The 16,830-nt window shown below is 38.3% G+C and overlaps 1 protein-coding gene across 10 annotated transcripts in view; it reads left to right on the top strand.

Moving 5' to 3' along the window:
- Positions 1 to 16,830, top strand: part of phka1a (phosphorylase kinase, alpha 1a (muscle)) — a 50,501-nt gene that overhangs the window by 6,159 nt on the left and 27,512 nt on the right. For all 10 annotated transcript variants that reach the window (XR_003038427.2, XR_005233393.1, XR_003038426.2 and 7 more), the window contains exons 2-18: positions 3,451 to 3,609; positions 3,795 to 3,842; positions 5,009 to 5,177; positions 5,261 to 5,343; positions 5,468 to 5,548; positions 7,604 to 7,702; positions 7,795 to 7,941; positions 8,640 to 8,693; positions 9,899 to 10,021; positions 10,670 to 10,765; positions 10,882 to 10,989; positions 11,348 to 11,426; positions 11,684 to 11,818; positions 15,133 to 15,242; positions 15,357 to 15,501; positions 16,110 to 16,188; positions 16,333 to 16,499. Coding sequence is in view for 4 of the 10 variants with exons in the window: in XM_017440249.3 (XP_017295738.1) it covers positions 3,451 to 3,609; positions 3,795 to 3,842; positions 5,009 to 5,177; positions 5,261 to 5,343; positions 5,468 to 5,548; positions 7,604 to 7,702; positions 7,795 to 7,941; positions 8,640 to 8,693; positions 9,899 to 10,021; positions 10,670 to 10,765; positions 10,882 to 10,989; positions 11,348 to 11,426; positions 11,684 to 11,818; positions 15,133 to 15,242; positions 15,357 to 15,501; positions 16,110 to 16,188; positions 16,333 to 16,499 (1,882 nt within the window). In the remaining 6 variants the exon portion in view is untranslated. The remainder of the gene's footprint in view (positions 1 to 3,450; positions 3,610 to 3,794; positions 3,843 to 5,008; positions 5,178 to 5,260; positions 5,344 to 5,467; positions 5,549 to 7,603; positions 7,703 to 7,794; positions 7,942 to 8,639; positions 8,694 to 9,898; positions 10,022 to 10,669; positions 10,766 to 10,881; positions 10,990 to 11,347; positions 11,427 to 11,683; positions 11,819 to 15,132; positions 15,243 to 15,356; positions 15,502 to 16,109; positions 16,189 to 16,332; positions 16,500 to 16,830) is intronic.

The following is a 16,830-nucleotide window of genomic DNA, read 5'->3' as shown; positions in this document are numbered from 1 at the left end:
ATACTCCCGGAGCCCCCCCCACAAGATTCCCCGAGGGACACGGTCGAACGCCTTCTCCAAGTCCACAAAACACATGTAGACTGGTTGGGCGAACTCCCATGCACCCTCAAGGACCCTGCTGAGGGTATAGAGCTGGTCCAGTGTTCCATACATTCATACATAACTGCAAAGAAATTGCGACATTTGCGTGACATTCCTGCAAATGACTTGATTTTGTAATCTTTTGTTGTAATTAGGCAGAATGTGTCTTTATTGTCTCAATTTTATTGTAATTTATTTATTTTTTTGGCTCTAGTCAGGCTCAGTTGGCTGCATAAGCCAACTGCAGGGAACTTGTGGGTGAAGTGTATTCTCAAATTTTTATAATGTTCAAATGTTTTCAATTTCCTTGTGTGAGTTGTAAAAGATCAGTCTTGTTGATTTAATTTTAAATATGTTCAAAAAATGTGTGCAACAATTTTTTTTTTTTTCAAAATAAACCAAGTTGTTGTGAGCATCTCAGTTTTGTGGCAGGTGTCTCCAACCCGTCCAGCATTTGTAGCCCAGTGAGATAGTGCCTTTAATTTTCAGTCAGCCTTGTATTCTTTCCTTTTTAGTGGTCAAGGATATGCTTATTGATAAAATTGTTACAAAACGCAACCTTTTTAAATGATGTTTTTGTTGCTTGGAAATGGTTTTGTGTGTTTTTCCTTATTGCATAGCGTAAATATGTGATTAAAAATAATCTGCAGATGAACTGACAATGACAACACAGGGTTTCCCCTAGTGTACTATAAGCCTGGCAGGCCGTCAGGCTAAGCTCCGCTTGTTTATTATAAATGCATCATTTTTTTTATACACGTTTTTTTTCCACCCGCTCCCCCATAAACGCTACCTTTATCTTCCTCACCGCGCGAGGGTGTGCACGCCAACAGTGATGCAATCGCACTGTCCCCGTCCCTGCGCGAAGGCCCCATGTGGTGGTCATGCATCTTTTCTATTTTTGCGTGGACCACGCACGCCGCGCTCCATTCAAAATGGACGATTTTGGTGCTGTATTTCCACTGGTTACGTAGCGTACTGCCCCCTGTCTTTTTGGAGAATACTGCACCGACGTAAGCGCCAAGTGTAAACGCCTCCACCACACGCTCAGGTCCGCGTGCTGTTCACGAAGCCCCGCATGACTCTAATGAGCCCTGAGGCCGAGCCTCCTTCAGCCACCTGAAGTTAGCAGGTCACTGGAGCCGCAGCAATAAACATGGAACGAGCGGGTTTTACCAAAAATGGTTAATTGAGATAAAATTCAGCAGGTGGCTTTACAAGACCGAATATGGTAAGCATGTTTTGTACTTAGTGAAATTATTATCCTTGTTTACCAGTAAAATTATGCTATTAAATTGAGCATTAGATATTTTTTGTTTTGTTGTTACATGTAGTGATCCAACATGCAGCATGTGCCACAAAAAGCACAGTACAGTACAGCATCTGTCTGTTTTTCAGTTCTCTGTTGTTATTCATTGGCCTTGACATTAGACATGTTGGTGCTTTGTTTGCACTTTTTCATTTATGTTAATTTAATTTATTTGTAAATGTAACTTAAATTAGGATTCAAATTAGATGCAAACAATTTGTATTTTAATTGTATTTTTGTTTAAAAAAGTATTTCAAAAGTGCCTTTTTGTAAAACTGTAGTTGTGCAAACATTTGCCACAAATATCTTACAATATCACGTAATAAATAGCCATATTTTCAACTTTCCTGTCAACTTTAATCTTTTTTTTTTAACTAAATCACGGTCGGTCAGCGATCGGCCGGCGATCGGCCGGCGAACAGCCACCTACCACCGAGCTTAGGCTCTTTTCTGGGGGAAACCCTGCAACAGCTGTTGGTTTGTTGCTGTACTTCATGGAGAACGAAATGAGACAAAATGAAGAAGTAACCACGCACTGCTTACTATTTGCCAATGTCTGTGACCGGCTGATTACATTCAGATCCAAGTTTTTGCAGGTTAAATGTACACAAAAGAGCTCCACAATGGTTTGTGATACTGACACAACAAAGATGATGTAACAGCTACACATAATAATAAGTTGTTGATTCTTTTTTGTGAGTTCAAGTAGAGACAAAAGCCACAGTGTGTTGCAATATTTTTAAGGGAAGCAGCACTGTGGCCTGTACAGAGTTCCTACACAGAATTGAAAAAGCATGTAGTTTGATTTTAGTGTTTTCCAGGTCTGGATAAATATGAAAAAATGAAAATGGGCAATAGAGAAGCATTAGTGTTTTCAGACCTTATTCCCTATTTTATTTTCCATCCATCCATACATTTTCTTTCTCCACTTCTCCTTTCTGGGTCGCAGGAAGTGCCTATCTCCAGCACTTACTCTGCAAGAGGTGGGGGTCACCCTGGACAGGCCAAGTCCATCACAGGGACACGGAGACAAACAACCATTCACACTCTCATTCACACCTTGGGACAATTTAAGAGTTACCAGTTAACCTAACATGTGTGTTTTGGTGTGTGGGAGGAAACCACAGTACCTGGAGTAAACCCACGTGAGGGAGAACATGCAAACTCCACCCAGAAAGGCCCCAGGTCGGGAAGTCATCCTGCAACCTTCTTGATGGGAGGCAACGGCTCTAACCACTATTCCGCTGTGCCACCCCCTATTCTATTTTATTAAAGAATAAATTCATTTCTTTTAAAAACGCTCAAAGGTATTTTTTCACATTTTTAGTATAAAGAAGATAGCCGTAGTCATTATGATGTTCGCTTTTGGTTCATTCACAACAAGCCTTGAGTTTAAGGTTTTATTCATCAGTATCTTTGTTTTTAAATTTCAGATTGAGAACCTTTTAGACCACACATGGGCAACATATGGCCCAAGGCCCAAATATGGTCCTTGAGCAATGTCTAATAATGGAAACCAAAAAAATAAAATAAAATGAGTTGATGAAAACCAATATTTTATTGATACAATTTGAGTAATTTGAAAACATAGTCTAAATTAAACATTTTGGCCATACACATCTCAAATCTTTGGACTAAAATGGACTGAAACTTGTATTTTTAAAGGTTCCAGAATCAGACTGAACATAAATGCTTTCAAAGCAAAGATATTCTAAATTTAGCCTTTTTTATTTTTTTTTTAAATTTAGGTACAGTATATCTGGTTTTCCACAAGTGTATCTATAGAGGTTTCTTTGACTGAGCATGCTAACTATTTTGCAACTTGTTCAAATAAGAAATGGAAGAAAAAGCTATAATTTAACTTTATTTTATATCCTTATATGTAAGAGGAAGAAAAAGTACTGTAAGCAAATTTAGTATGAAATATCATTGGGTTTGTTTTAAACAGAAAGTTGGATTTACTATCACTCATCACAGAAAGGTAAAAGGTAGGCGAGTGTCTGTACATCACAGTGTCTCGTGATTATGTTTAGGTTCATTTGGACCTCTGTGTTTGACAGGATCCGGTGACAGGTCTTCTGCCAGGCAGCACAGATCAGCCAGATGCCTGGGTCAGAGATAATGTTTACAGCATTGTGTCAGTGTGGGCCCTCAGTCTGGCCTACAGGAAGAATGCTGATCGGGATGAAGACAAGGCCAAGGCCTACGAGCTGGAGCAGGTCGGTGTGTGTCTGTATTCCATGTGGTCAAAGTTATAGTTTCAGTTTTTTATTTACATCCTGTATTTTAAACCTTGTGTACATTATTTTTGTACCCTTTAATACAGATTGTATGCTGGATCTCATATTTTTCTGTAAGAAGCAGGGTCTTAGAATCCTTAACATTTCCTCTTTTCTCTGTGTAGAGTGTGGTGAAGTTGATGAGAGGTCTTCTTCAGTGTATAATGAGGCAGGTAAGATGACTTTCTTTGTTCTGCTGTTTTTCATGCAAACTGTCACCTCTGTGCCACTCTGGACACAATGAAGATTGAGGCCTAAATTTTGTTTTTTAAAGGGGACGTCCAACAAAGCGTAGGTATTTAGTGTGATTTTAAAGCAGTAAAGTAGTGGTGAGAATTGGTAACACACCTTATTTATTGCCCTTTCACACTGGATGATGACCCTAGTAGGACATAAAAAAATCAGCCAGAATAATAACCTTTGCAGGGCCGTGGCAAGGTATTTAAGAGTGTGTTAAAAATTCAGTGGACTCATCATCACATTATAATGAAGAGTTTATTGCGCAAAAAGGTTTTGACGTGCACAAAACTTCTGTAGCAAGGTCATATTGATTTATCATCATGGTGGCAACGTATCGGGGTCCTGGGTGGAGCATGGTGCCAGCACACTGGCATAGCTTGGTCATTGAGATATTGCTGAAGGACTGGCCACACAAGCCCCATGCCTCTGATTAACCCCATCGCACCCACACATGGTGGTAGAGTTGTGCTAGCATGGTGTGTAGCTGCATCCTGAGAGGGTCATGCCAGAACAGGGCCCCCAGATTTGGTGTGACCATGGGTTTATATGGTAGAATCATTTTGGAAATGTCCGGTTAGCAAATAATGTGGTGAATGTGCAGAAAATAACAGGAAAAACCTATTTGGTAAGTACTAAGGCCATACAAAAGCAGCATCATGATTACCCTCACACTAGAGGAGTTTTCCAAATTTAACAGGTTGTGTAAGTTATGGAGAGTTTTTGTAGTGGGGCCATCATCCAATGTGAAGGGTGCCTGATACATTTACTTACATGCATCCAGAGTGATCTGATCAAATAATGTAAGTTTAAATACAAAACACACCCACTCTTTCTGTTTCTGGGGAAGAAAAAGCACAAAAAGCAGAAGTAACATTTGATGATTAAAACCTCCGTTAAACTCTCTTAACACATCTTTTTATAAAATGCAGCCCTTATTTGTCATTAGTCTGTATTTTATAAGATTATTTTATTTTGAATTTAGAATACTAAATAATAAACTGATTTCAGATTTTTAAATGATTAATTCCATGTTTTTAGGCTTATATCCAGGCAAATAGAACAGTTTCTCCATCGTCTTTGTCTTCCACTCTTTTCACAGGTAGACAAGGTGGAGAAATTTAAATACAGCCGAAGTACCTCAGACTCGCTCCACGCCAAGTACAACACCAAGACGTGTGCCACCGTTGTCGGGGATGACCAGTGGGGTCACCTGCAAGTTGACGCAACCTCTCTCTTCCTGCTCTTCCTTGCTCAAATGACAGCATCTGGTTTGAGAAAACCTCTTTGTGATCTAAATGACTTTATTTTTTTAGCATTGCTGCCTGTATGCATGTGTCCTCTTCCATTCCAGGTCTACATATCATCTATACCCAAGATGAAGTGGACGTAGTGCAGAATCTTATGTTTTACATTGAGGCTGCTTATAAAGTAGCAGTAAGACCTGTTTTCCCATTCTTCTTTTCTTCTCAATGACTGAAATAATATTTGCTAGGAATTTAAAGTGCTTCTGGTAAATTTTCTCTTTCTTCTGTTTTTATTTTCGTCTGATTGCCCACAGGATTATGGGATGTGGGAGAGAGGAGATAAAACCAACCAGGGCATCACTGAGATTAACGCCAGCTCCATTGGCATGGCCAAGGTTAACACACAAGCATGCAGTAAAAAAAAAGTTTTGGTTTCAAAGTTCTTCTTACCATATTACTAAAGCAGTATGTTGCTACTCATGATGGTGCTTCCTCTTTAGCATCTCTATCCTGTTGGGTGCCTCAGGGGTCTATACTTGAACCTGTTTTATTTTCTCCTCTTTGGACCACCTGATGCAGAAGTTTTGTTGTTTTTTCAGTGCTCTGCCAATGATACTTACACTTAAAGCTTGGTGATTTCACAAATGGTACAGATTTCCACAATATCTTGGCTGATATCAGAAAGGAGATGTAGGTCAGAGTTAACATGGCCTGATTTTTGCCTTAAATCAAGTTTCAGGTCACATTCTTCTTTAGGTCTTCACACAAAATCACCTTAAAATTCAGGGATTATTAGAAATTAAAAACTGAAATTAATGTTTTCATGTCATCACACTTAGACTATTGTCACTCTCTCTATTCCTGTTTAGATCAAAAAGATTCTTGACTTGAACAGCTGGTTCAAAGCCCACTGCACCCACACCCCGTTTTGCTCTCATATCACTCTAGGTCTTTCTTTCCTCTCTACACTCATTTTTGATCACTTCTTGTCTTTTAAGCCATATACAAACAGGCTCTTGCTTACATCGGTGAAATTTTAGCTCTAAACATTTTTTTTAGACCACCTGAGATCTTCTGGTCAAGGTCCTTTAGTTGTTCCTTGCTCCTAATTGAAAAGACAAGGGGACTGTGCATATTAGTCATATGTCCCAGATTATTTGGGACAGTCTTTGTCTGAGAGTCACAATCACAATCTTTAAATCACATCTAGAGACCAACCTCTTTTGCGTTTGTATTGTTTTATTGCATATTGTTGCTTTTACAATTTCTATGGCTGTTATTTGTGTAAAGAGTTTTGTAACTTGTGTTTTAAAAAGCGCTATATAAAAAAACCCAAGTCATTATGTTAGAAGATTGAAGATAGGGGTTGGGAGCAGCCTGAATAAGAACTGAGCTTCTGAGCTCTGAAGCAGAACAGGTGTTCCAGTTAAAATCTCTGGCTCAGTCACTACTGAGGCCTTTACCCTGACATTTAGACGACCTGGACCCTCCGAACTCACTCAGGATCACATGTGACACTTTTGTTTTGGTGGTGAAACTTTAGTCGCAGCAGGGCTTCTTGGTGTCAGTATGGCTAAAGAAAAAAAGAAGAAATGAAAGTTTTAAAACATGTCTCTTGAAGAAAAAAGACAACAAGCTGGGTTTGTAGTTAAAAAAAATGCATGACTGTTCTGTTTCTGTATAATTTCAGTCTGTATAAATCTTTACCTTTTAGTTAAAGGGAGACTTAAAATCAATTATAAATCGTTTTTAAGCTTTAACATAAAGTAGTTCCTGTTTTTTTATTTATTTATTTTTTACTATGCATCTGTCTGTGTATGTCCTTAACTGAACAGGAGGCATGATGTTCTCTGTGGTCATCTGAGAACAGCCTCTCAGAAATAACAGCATTCTAAGTCCTCACTGCAGTAAACACGCACACAGTTCATTTAAGGAACTTCTGCAGGATGTTCGCAATTCTGTTAATTATATGCATTTATTAGGATTTCTAACTTTAGCCCTCATTGACTATAACATGCCCTTCATTTAATGTAGTATTGTCTTCTGTATGATCTTATACTCATTTGATGAGTTCAGTTAGGTTTGTGAGCATTTGTTGGATTACAGCTACAACATTTCAGTATCATTGAGGTTTGATTTTTACATTTTTCAACATTTTATTTTGTACTTGTCAGCCAGTTGTTTTTAGACTGATCTGTCAGACAGATGTACTCTCATTTGACTCCAGAATACTTTGTTATACAGAAATGTTCTCAACCGTCCACCATTGTGTCGATTGTTGGTTGGTTTCATTTTAATGGAAACTGTAAGGGTGGACTTTGTTTTTACACACTGTTTTGTTTTTGCTTGGTTTTTGTTCAATAAATAATGACACAGTTTAGTCTGTCATGAAAACCCTGTAAAGGTGACCTCTTTTTAGTCCGAATTATTAGAATCTGTGTGTCTTCCAGGCCGCCCTGGAGGCACTGGATGAACTCAACCTGTTTGGAGCAAAAGGTGGTCCTGGATCTGTGGTTCATGCTTTAGCTGATGACATACAGCACTGTCAGGTACACACACGTACACATACATGTACATCCATACATTTAAAAGAAGCTGCAGCATCTTCAGCTCTAACCATCTCTTTTCTTTCTGTCATTAGTCCATCCTGACATCCATGTTACCCAGAGCATCCATCTCTAAAGAGGTGGATGCTGGAGTGCTGGCCATCCTCACCTACCCCGCCTTTGCTGTGGAGGATATAACCATTGTCAACATGACCAAGGAGGAGATCATCTCCAAGTTGCAGGTAAAAGGCAGCCTCTGAACCTACATAGATTGATATAATAATTACTTTTTTATCATCATTATTGCTCGCCACTCAAAGGCAAAAGGTGGATGGTAATGTTTTTGTCTGTGTGCTTGTGTTTTTATGTATCTGTTAGTAAAATATCTCATTAACCACCGGATGGATTTTAATGAAACTCAAAGTAATCACTGAATGAACAACTACAGCCAGTTTAACTTTTGGAGTCAACCAAATTCAAGATGGCGGCCATAGCTAATTTAAGTTTGCAAACACAAAAATAGGTTTAACTCAGTCAGTTTTATAGACATTGAACTAAAAGGAGAAGTTGTAGTAGCTGCCAGTCATACAGAACACATACACTAAGCACTGACTGATTCTGCAGTATCATGTACATAATGTTAGTTTCAAGGTTTTTAGTCAACATAAGTATTTTATTTATTAATCTTAGTTTAATACTCTGCCATGAAAGGTGCTGGGCATTTTTCATTCTTCAATTTATTTTTATTTTTGGTTAAATCAGGTTGCTTTAAAGAAAGAACTACTTATTATAAGAGCACTATTCTTACTATTTTTTTAAGTGTTGGTAATTATTTGCTCATTTAACTGACTGTGGAAAATATTTTTTTAACAAAACACTTATTCCTTTGTGAACAGAAAGCATGGAAACCGATAAATGAGTCTTAACTGTTTGTGTTTAGGGTCGATACGGCTGCTGCAGGTTTCTCAGAGATGGACACAAAACACCTAAAGAGGTAAAAGGCACACAAAACTTCCACTTTTTATATATATATAAATATTAACTTACTCTTGTATAATTATTCATTTATGTAATTCAAAACTGGAAAGGCTCATTATTTTTTCAGTAAGTTAAATGTCACTTTTTTATGTTTTTGTTATCAAAGCAGTTCAAAAAGAGGAGAGTTTCTGTGTCTTGTATTCAGACACAGTACTTAGTTTGTCTTGAATTTTTATTGGTTGTTTGAGGAAAATTAGTTTATTTGCAATAAAAAACAAGATGATGAATAAATACTGCAATGTTCAGTCAGTGTATTGATGTAGCTGAGTGGGATGAGTGTCAGGAAAACTGACACTGAATCAGGCTTTTGGTAAATGGACTAAAGTAAAAAGTCTGAAATATTGTCCTGTTTTAGATAGGAAACAGGTTTCTTCCTAAGAAATAGGTCATTTAAAAATCTGATTATAGTTTATCCCTTTAGTTCTTCATGCTGTTTAGCCACGCTGTACTGCTTTGAAGGTGTACAGTACTGGACAATATTTCAGTGGTTTTGGAAGAGTAACAATTTTTTTTCAGAGGCCTTGTGGCAACCAAAGTTTGTCTAGATGGTTTGGAGACTTAAGACTCTAGTTGAGATATAATCTGAGTTTTCTTTTTGCAACTCTCCAATAAAGTTTAAACTGGTGAAGAGTTTCTCTCCCGTCTCACCTGCTGAAGCTTGTGACTCCTTCAGAGAGCTCACAGCTCACTATTCTTCCTCCTGCACGGTCACATACCTAATCAATTCATTTCTTCATCATGAACTGAACAACTCCTGGGGATGTTTAGGGCTCTGGAAATCATTTTGTATCCATCTGCTGACTTGTAATTTTCAACAATCCTTTCTCTTAATTGAATTAGGACAGTGCTTTTAAGGGGGGGGTTATGCAGTCACTTATTTTACATTACATTTTTTTTACTTGAATTGGTATTACTTTTCATTTTAAAAAAGGCCAATTTATATTGACCATGAGTGATTTATGACAGCAATAAAAGCATAAAGTGATAGATCAAATTATTTATTTATAACATTTACATAGAATGTACCACTTTCTGATTTTAGATGCATAGTTCTTTTACCTTTATCAAAACAGCAGACAAAAGAGAAAGTTTTGGACTATTTAAAGATGCAGTCTTGCACACGTTGATGTGATTTTATGTTTCTGATTTGGCTCTGTGAAGGATCCGAATCGGTTGTACTATGAGTCTGCAGAACTGAAGCTGTTTGAAAATATTGAGTGTGAGTGGCCTTTGTTCTGGACGTACCTCATACTAGATGGAATATTCAGCAACAGTCATGAACAGGTAAGTTACACTTGAACATTTTTCCATTCATTTCTTCTATGGCAGTACAAACAGTGAGAGTGAAGACAACAATACATGCTATTTTTCACCTATTTAGTCTTAACAGGAATTGATAAGTAGCAGTCAGGTGCTCCTACTGCTCCTAATTAAATGTATTGATTAACTGGTCATCTGCAGCTAAGATCTGGGAAGGATCACCAGGAAAAAAAAATCACTGCTCTGAAAATGGCAGTGAGCCTTTGGTTTGCAAAGTAACAGTTGGCCAAAATACAAGACTTCTGACAGTTTTTATGGATAGTTGATACCACTGTGAAGACATTTAGGCATAATGTTTGATTTTTCTGCACTTTAAGTAAAATAAAACCAAGAAATCAGCACAAACACCTTCCGATACTGGTAGAAGGCTGATGATATGAGCTTGGTTTGGCTCAGCTTTTGTTAAATAATGACATGATGTAAAATGGAACTTGTTTAACTAAGGTTGTTTTCACTCCTTTTTAAGAGTTTATGAGGAACAAAGAATTGTTTTAAAAACTGCATAAATTGATGCGTAAACCCGTAGAACTTTAAGAGTGCAGTTAATGTTGTAACATTCTACATAAAGCTGTTTTTGTCTGTATATTTCTGCTGATGTTGACAATAATCCAGGTGCAGGAGTATCAGGAGGCTCTGGACGGGATCCTAATCAAACAGAAAGATGGGATCAGGTTGCTACCCGAGCTCTACAGTGTTCCCTCTGAAAAGGTCCAACTATTCTTGAAAACAGTGTGAATCTTTTAAATGTGCTCTTAGATCTACAATAAACAGTTTTGTGTGTATATATTTTTTTCAATTGCAAACTTTTTTCCATGTTTAAATAGGTGGAGGAGGAGTATGTGAGCCCTCATACAGTAGAGAGGATCCCTATGGGCAAATGTCCACTGAAATGGGGACAGTCTTTGTACATTCTTGGAAAACTCTTAACTGAGGTGACCCACCATTTCATGACCAAAAAACAATTGTTGCTCTAATTGGTTGTGAGTTTGTTTATTCCAAGGACAGAAAATCCATCCATCCATTTTCTTTCCCCGCTTCTCCTTTCCAAGTTGCGGGGAGCTGGTGCCTATTTCCAGTCGTGACTGTGCGAGAGGCGGGGGACAGGTCGCGTGTCTATCACAGGGCCACGTAGAAACAAACAAGACAGACAACCCTTCATGCTCCCACTGACATCTAGGGACAATTTTAGAGTTACTAATTAACCTAAAATGCATATTTGAGTAAATGTCAAACAAACCAAATAATTGTTTTTAATTTTTTACATATTTTGTTTTCTTTTTTAATTTTCAGGGGTTTCTTGCTCCAGGGGAGATCGACCCTCTTAACAGACGTTTCTCCACCATCCCCAAGCCTGATGTGGTTGTACAGGGTGAGTTTACAGCCTGAGCAGTAGCCTTATTGGAACAGTGGTGTCCAATCCTGGTCTTGGAGGGCCACTATGCTGCCTGTTTTAGGTGTTTCTCTGCTTTGACACACCTGATTTGAATGAATGAGTGATTAACAGACTTCTGCACAACTTGAAGACCTGCTGAAGAGCAGAGAAACGACTAAAACGTTCAGGACAGTGGCTCCCCAGGACCAAGACTGGACACCACTGTATCAGAATATTACATTTTTTCCCACCAGTGTCGATTTTGGCTGAGACGGAGGAGATTAAGGAGCTGCTGATGAAGAATGGGATAAACGTGGAGACTGTGGCTGATATTCATCCCATCCATGTGCAGCCATCCAGAGTCCTCAGTCACATCTACGCCAGACTTGGTACATGACTTTACATGTGTAAAAAAAACTTTGGATCAAGCAATTTTTTGTTATGTAAAGTTGGCTGTTTTCTTTCCTTTCAGTTCAACTAAATTCAGTTTATTTATAGAATGCCTATTCACAACAAAAGTCAGGTGAATGCCTTTATTATTATTTTTTTTTTATTTTTTATTTAAAGCAAATTATCTCAAATTATATGCATATTGAAATCCTATTACATATAGTCAGTACTGTCCAGTTACACACTACACCTTTTACCTTAAAGCAACAATTGAGATATTTTAGTGGGTTTGGGTGGAATGGTTAAGAACAATTATTATTTTACTTGTTGTAGATGGCTCTTTGAATGACTTCAGTTTGAAGAAATGGAAATTATTTCTGACTAGATTGATGAGCTAACTTGTAAATAACCATGTAATGTGAAATTAATAGGGGCATAAGGTGTATCAAATTATAGCATGAACTACTATAATATTTTTAGGCTAGAGTTGTTTTAAGATGGTAGCAATACACGTTTTGGCTTCACTTAGACTCCCTGTTAGCTCGAGAAGAGCTAGCTGACGTGGTTCAAACAGCTATTTACAACAGGTAAAACGGTAAATGTTCATAACGCCACTTCAAAAGTTCTGAACTATCCCTTTTAATATGATGAGACTGTAGAAGTGTTGCTAATATGTGTTGTGCATGGCTCAGCACAGGAGAGCCAGTTCTTCAGGACAAGACTCAGCAGTATACCTACACCTCAAGGATAAGGGACACCCTTTTTGAGGATCAAAATGTTCATAGTTTGGACCGAGAAGACAGATGGTTTGAGAGGGGGTGAATAAAGCCATCTATGTCAAAAGAGAGAAACCAACTTTAAACAGAGGAGGTCTTTAGATTTCAACCTTCAAAAACTTACAATGAAGCATTAAGCCTGATACCTAGACAGTTTCACTCCAATCAACACCTTCATTCATGTGACCAGAGGGGCCCACCTGGGACTCAGACAAACAAAGACCCTAACGAGAGTGAGGGCAATCTGCATGTAAATCTACAACCCCAATTCCAATGAAGTTGGGACGTTGTGTAAAACATAAATTGAAACAGAATACAATGATTTGCAAATTCAATTGTAGTTATTCAATTGAATAAACTACAAAGACAAGATATTTAATGTTCAAACGAATAAACTTTTTCTTTTTTTTCAATTATTCACTAATTTTGAATTTGATGTCTGCAACATGTTCCAAAATGCTGAGACGGGGACAATAAAAGACTGGGAAAGTTGAGGAATGCTCAGAAAACACCTGTTTGGAGCATTCAACAGGTGAACAGTTTCATTGGAAGCAGGTGAGTGTCATGATTGAGTATAAAGGGGGCATCCCTGAAAGGCTCAGTCATTCACAGCCGAAGATGGGGTGAGGTTCACCACTTTGTGAACAACTGCATGAGCAAACACTCCAACAGTTCAAGAACAACACTTATCAATGTACAATTGCAAGGAATTTAAGGATTTCATCATTTCATCATATGTAGTCCATAATATCATCAAAAGATTCAGAGAATCTGGACAAATCTCTGCAAGTAAGCAACAAGGCCGAAAACCAACATTGAATGCCTGTGACCTTCGACCCCTCAGGCAGCACTGCATTAAAAACCAACATCATTCTGTAACAGATATTACCACATGGGCTCAGGAACACTTCAGAAAACCATTGTCAGCAAACACAGTTCATCTCTACACCTACAAGTGCAAGTTAAAACTCTACCATGCAAAGTGAACGCCATTTATCAACAACACCCAGAAACACTGCTGGCTTCTCTGGGCCCGAGCTGATCTTAGATAGACTGACGCAAAGTGGAAAAGTGTCCTGTAGTCTGAGGAGTCCACATTTCAAATCGTTTTCAGAAATCATGGATATGGTATCCTCCGGGCCAAAGAGGAAAAGGACTGTCCGGATTGTTATCAGCGCAAAGTTAAAAAGCCAGCCTCTCTGATGGTATGGGGGTGTGTTAGTGCACATGGCATGGGTAACTTGAACATCTGTGAAGGCACCATTAATGCTGAAAGGTACATACAGGTTTTGGAGCAACATTTGCTGCCATCCAAGCAACGTCTTTTTCAGGGACGTTCCTGCTCATTTCAGCAAGGCAATGCCGAACCACATTCTGCCCGTGTTCCAACAGAGTGGCTTCGTAATAAAAGAGTGAGGGTACTAGACTGGCCTGCCTGCAATCCAGACCTGTCTCCCATTGAAAGTAGGTGACGCATTATAATGTGTGCTAAATATGACAATGGAGACCCTGGACTGTTGAGCAACTGAAGTTGTACATCAAGCAAGAATGGGAAGGAATTCCACCTACAGAGCTTCAACAATTAGTATCCTCAGTTCCCAAACGCTTATTGGGTGTTGTTAAAAGGAAAGGTGATGGAACACAGTGGTAGACATGCTCCTGTCCCAGCGTTTTTGGAATGTGGTGCAAGCATCAAATTTAAAATGAGTGAATATTTGCAAAAAAAACAATAAAGTTTATTTGGTTGAGCATTAAATATCTTGTCTTTGAAGTGTATTCAACTGAATGAAGGTTGAAAAGGATTTGCAAATCTTATTCTGTTTTTATTTATGTTTCACACAATATAACATCTTCATTGGAATAGGGGTTGTAGCTTACAGAACATCTCAGCTTTAAAAGCTCGGACTCTTTGCTTTTTGAACTGAGAAAGCTCCTCGGATGAGAAGCAAAATGTCTATTGTTGCAGCATAAAGTTACAGCTACGTTTATTATAAACAGAATGCAGCTGTAGGCAAAACTATTTGGCCATACACATAATTTTAAAAAGTGTAGATCTTCAAATCACATGTTTAAATAGATTCATTTTATAATCTGTTTTGAATATTAGTTTTTTTGATAAATGTGCTGTAGCAGAAAGTTCCCTGTCTATGACATCATTGAGTTTAAGATGGCATGATTAGTTTGTGACCGACCTGTAGTTTATCATGTGCATCAGCCAATTCACATCTATAATCCTCTAATGTGATTTAGCAAATATTTTCTCAGACACTATGTGCGATCAGATTGGTGGTGTTACATACTTTATGTGCAACTGCCCGCTTCAGCAGCTGGAGCAGAATTTAAAATGCTATTCAGGAGAAAGAAAGAAATGTCTCATTTGAATCACTCAAACAGACTAAAAGCAGTAAAGAGCTGAAAGCCTGCCTTCTGAGTTATTTTTTTAAATCTTAGTAATCCAATATCTGCATTAGAACCTGACTTGTCAAACTTTAACTTACTCTGTCACTTTTTTTTTTTTTTTTTTTTCTCTGTTTCAGGTCGTAACCCGAGGCTCGGTCTAACAGGGCGACCCTACAGGAGGATAGGAGTCCTGGGAACTTCAAAGTTCTACATCATCAGAAACACCATCTTTGCATTCACACCTCAGGTTAATAAAAGGCCAACTGTGAAATATTAAGAGACGGGCCAGTTTTTAATATTATTTTTTTGTGTGCCTTGAAAATCTGTCTTATTTTCTTGTTTCACCTCTGAAACCTTCCAGTTCATTGACCACCAGCAGTTCTACTTGGCACTGGACAACAAAATGATTGTGGAGATGCTGAGGACTGAAATTGCCTACCTCTCATCTAGATGGAGGATAACTGGACGACCAACTGTCACTTTCCCCATTTCACAGAGCATGCTGAGTGGGTTTCTGCAGTTGCTGTTTGTCCTCAGTAACTAATCTGTCAAAGAGAGTTCAGATATTTGGAAAGGGGGTTCTATAGAAAAGTTATGAACAATTGGTATCTTGTTATAGATGAATGATCTCAGTTCAGAGAAATAGAAATTAGATCTGTATAACAGCTTTACACCGTTGTCAGTTTCATATTACACACGTATTTGGGCAGAGGTTTTATTATAATTCTGTTAGTAGCACCCTAGTCTGCACCAGATGCAAATAACCCTAGAATTCTATGTAAGTAACCATGTAATGGAAAATTGACTGCAGTGTTAAGGTTCATAAAATAGCATTCACGTGAATTACTATGGAAGTTCAAGATTGAAGTTGTGTTAAGATGTCAGTAACGCACTTTGGTATTAGCTTTTAATGGACTAGCTGTTAGTTTGTCAATCTGTGCTGAACTAATGTTTCTCCAAACTGAGGTGGTTAAAAGGGTTGTTTACAACAAGTAACATTAAATGTTCATAACCTTTCCTCAGACTTCCACTTCAAAAGATCTGAACAATCATTTTAAATATTTTTTTTATAATTTCATTTTGTGTGCGGCTATTTCCTTTGATTTTGCTTCAGCTGAAGATCACTCAGACCTGGACCCTGCTGTCTTGGCAACACTGAAGAAGTTGCAGGATGGATATTTTGGAGGAGCAAGGTGTCTCCTTTTGAAATTCAAAAGTTAACAAAAGATTTAGTTTTTAGCTCCTAAGCTTTGTTTGTGAGCTATCTTTATCACCTTGTATTGTCGTCACTTAAATGTGTCCCACACTCGGTTTGTAACCTTCTACGTCCTCTGTAGGACCCAGACGGGAAAGCTATCAGAGTTCCTGACCACTTCCTGCTGTGCTCACCTCAGCTTCTTGGACTTTAAGGGCTCCCGTGGCATGGGCCAGCACCGCGAAGAGTATGATGTTGATGATGATGATTACAGTGCTGGATATGTGCATGAGTTACGTTGTGATGATGGTAAGAATAAAAATGAAAAAATGGTTGTCCATTTATAGTGTATGTAAACATCTGGTTTCAATTGTAAATGGCCTGTTTTAGTCTCCAATTAGTCACCAATTCCTATCTTATTCTTTTACTTCCACACTGACCCTTCTTTCAGGGGTGGAAATTAGCACCCGCCACCCGCCAAATGCAAGTAAATATTTGAAGTGGCGGGTGAATTTGATCAACACACACGCCACTGTGGCGAGTTGGCAATTTGAACAGAAAAGGTGTTATTTGTCCTCTTGACATATAGGGGACAGCAATGTGCTCGAGTTGCTGCTGTTACGTCGAGCCGCGTTTCCCC

This window comes from Kryptolebias marmoratus, linkage group LG7, assembly GCF_001649575.2.
Source record: "Kryptolebias marmoratus isolate JLee-2015 linkage group LG7, ASM164957v2, whole genome shotgun sequence".
NCBI lineage: Eukaryota > Metazoa > Chordata > Actinopteri > Cyprinodontiformes > Rivulidae > Kryptolebias > Kryptolebias marmoratus.
The sequence above is the reverse complement of the archived record's forward strand: the minus strand, read 5'-3'. Positions and strand labels throughout refer to the sequence as shown.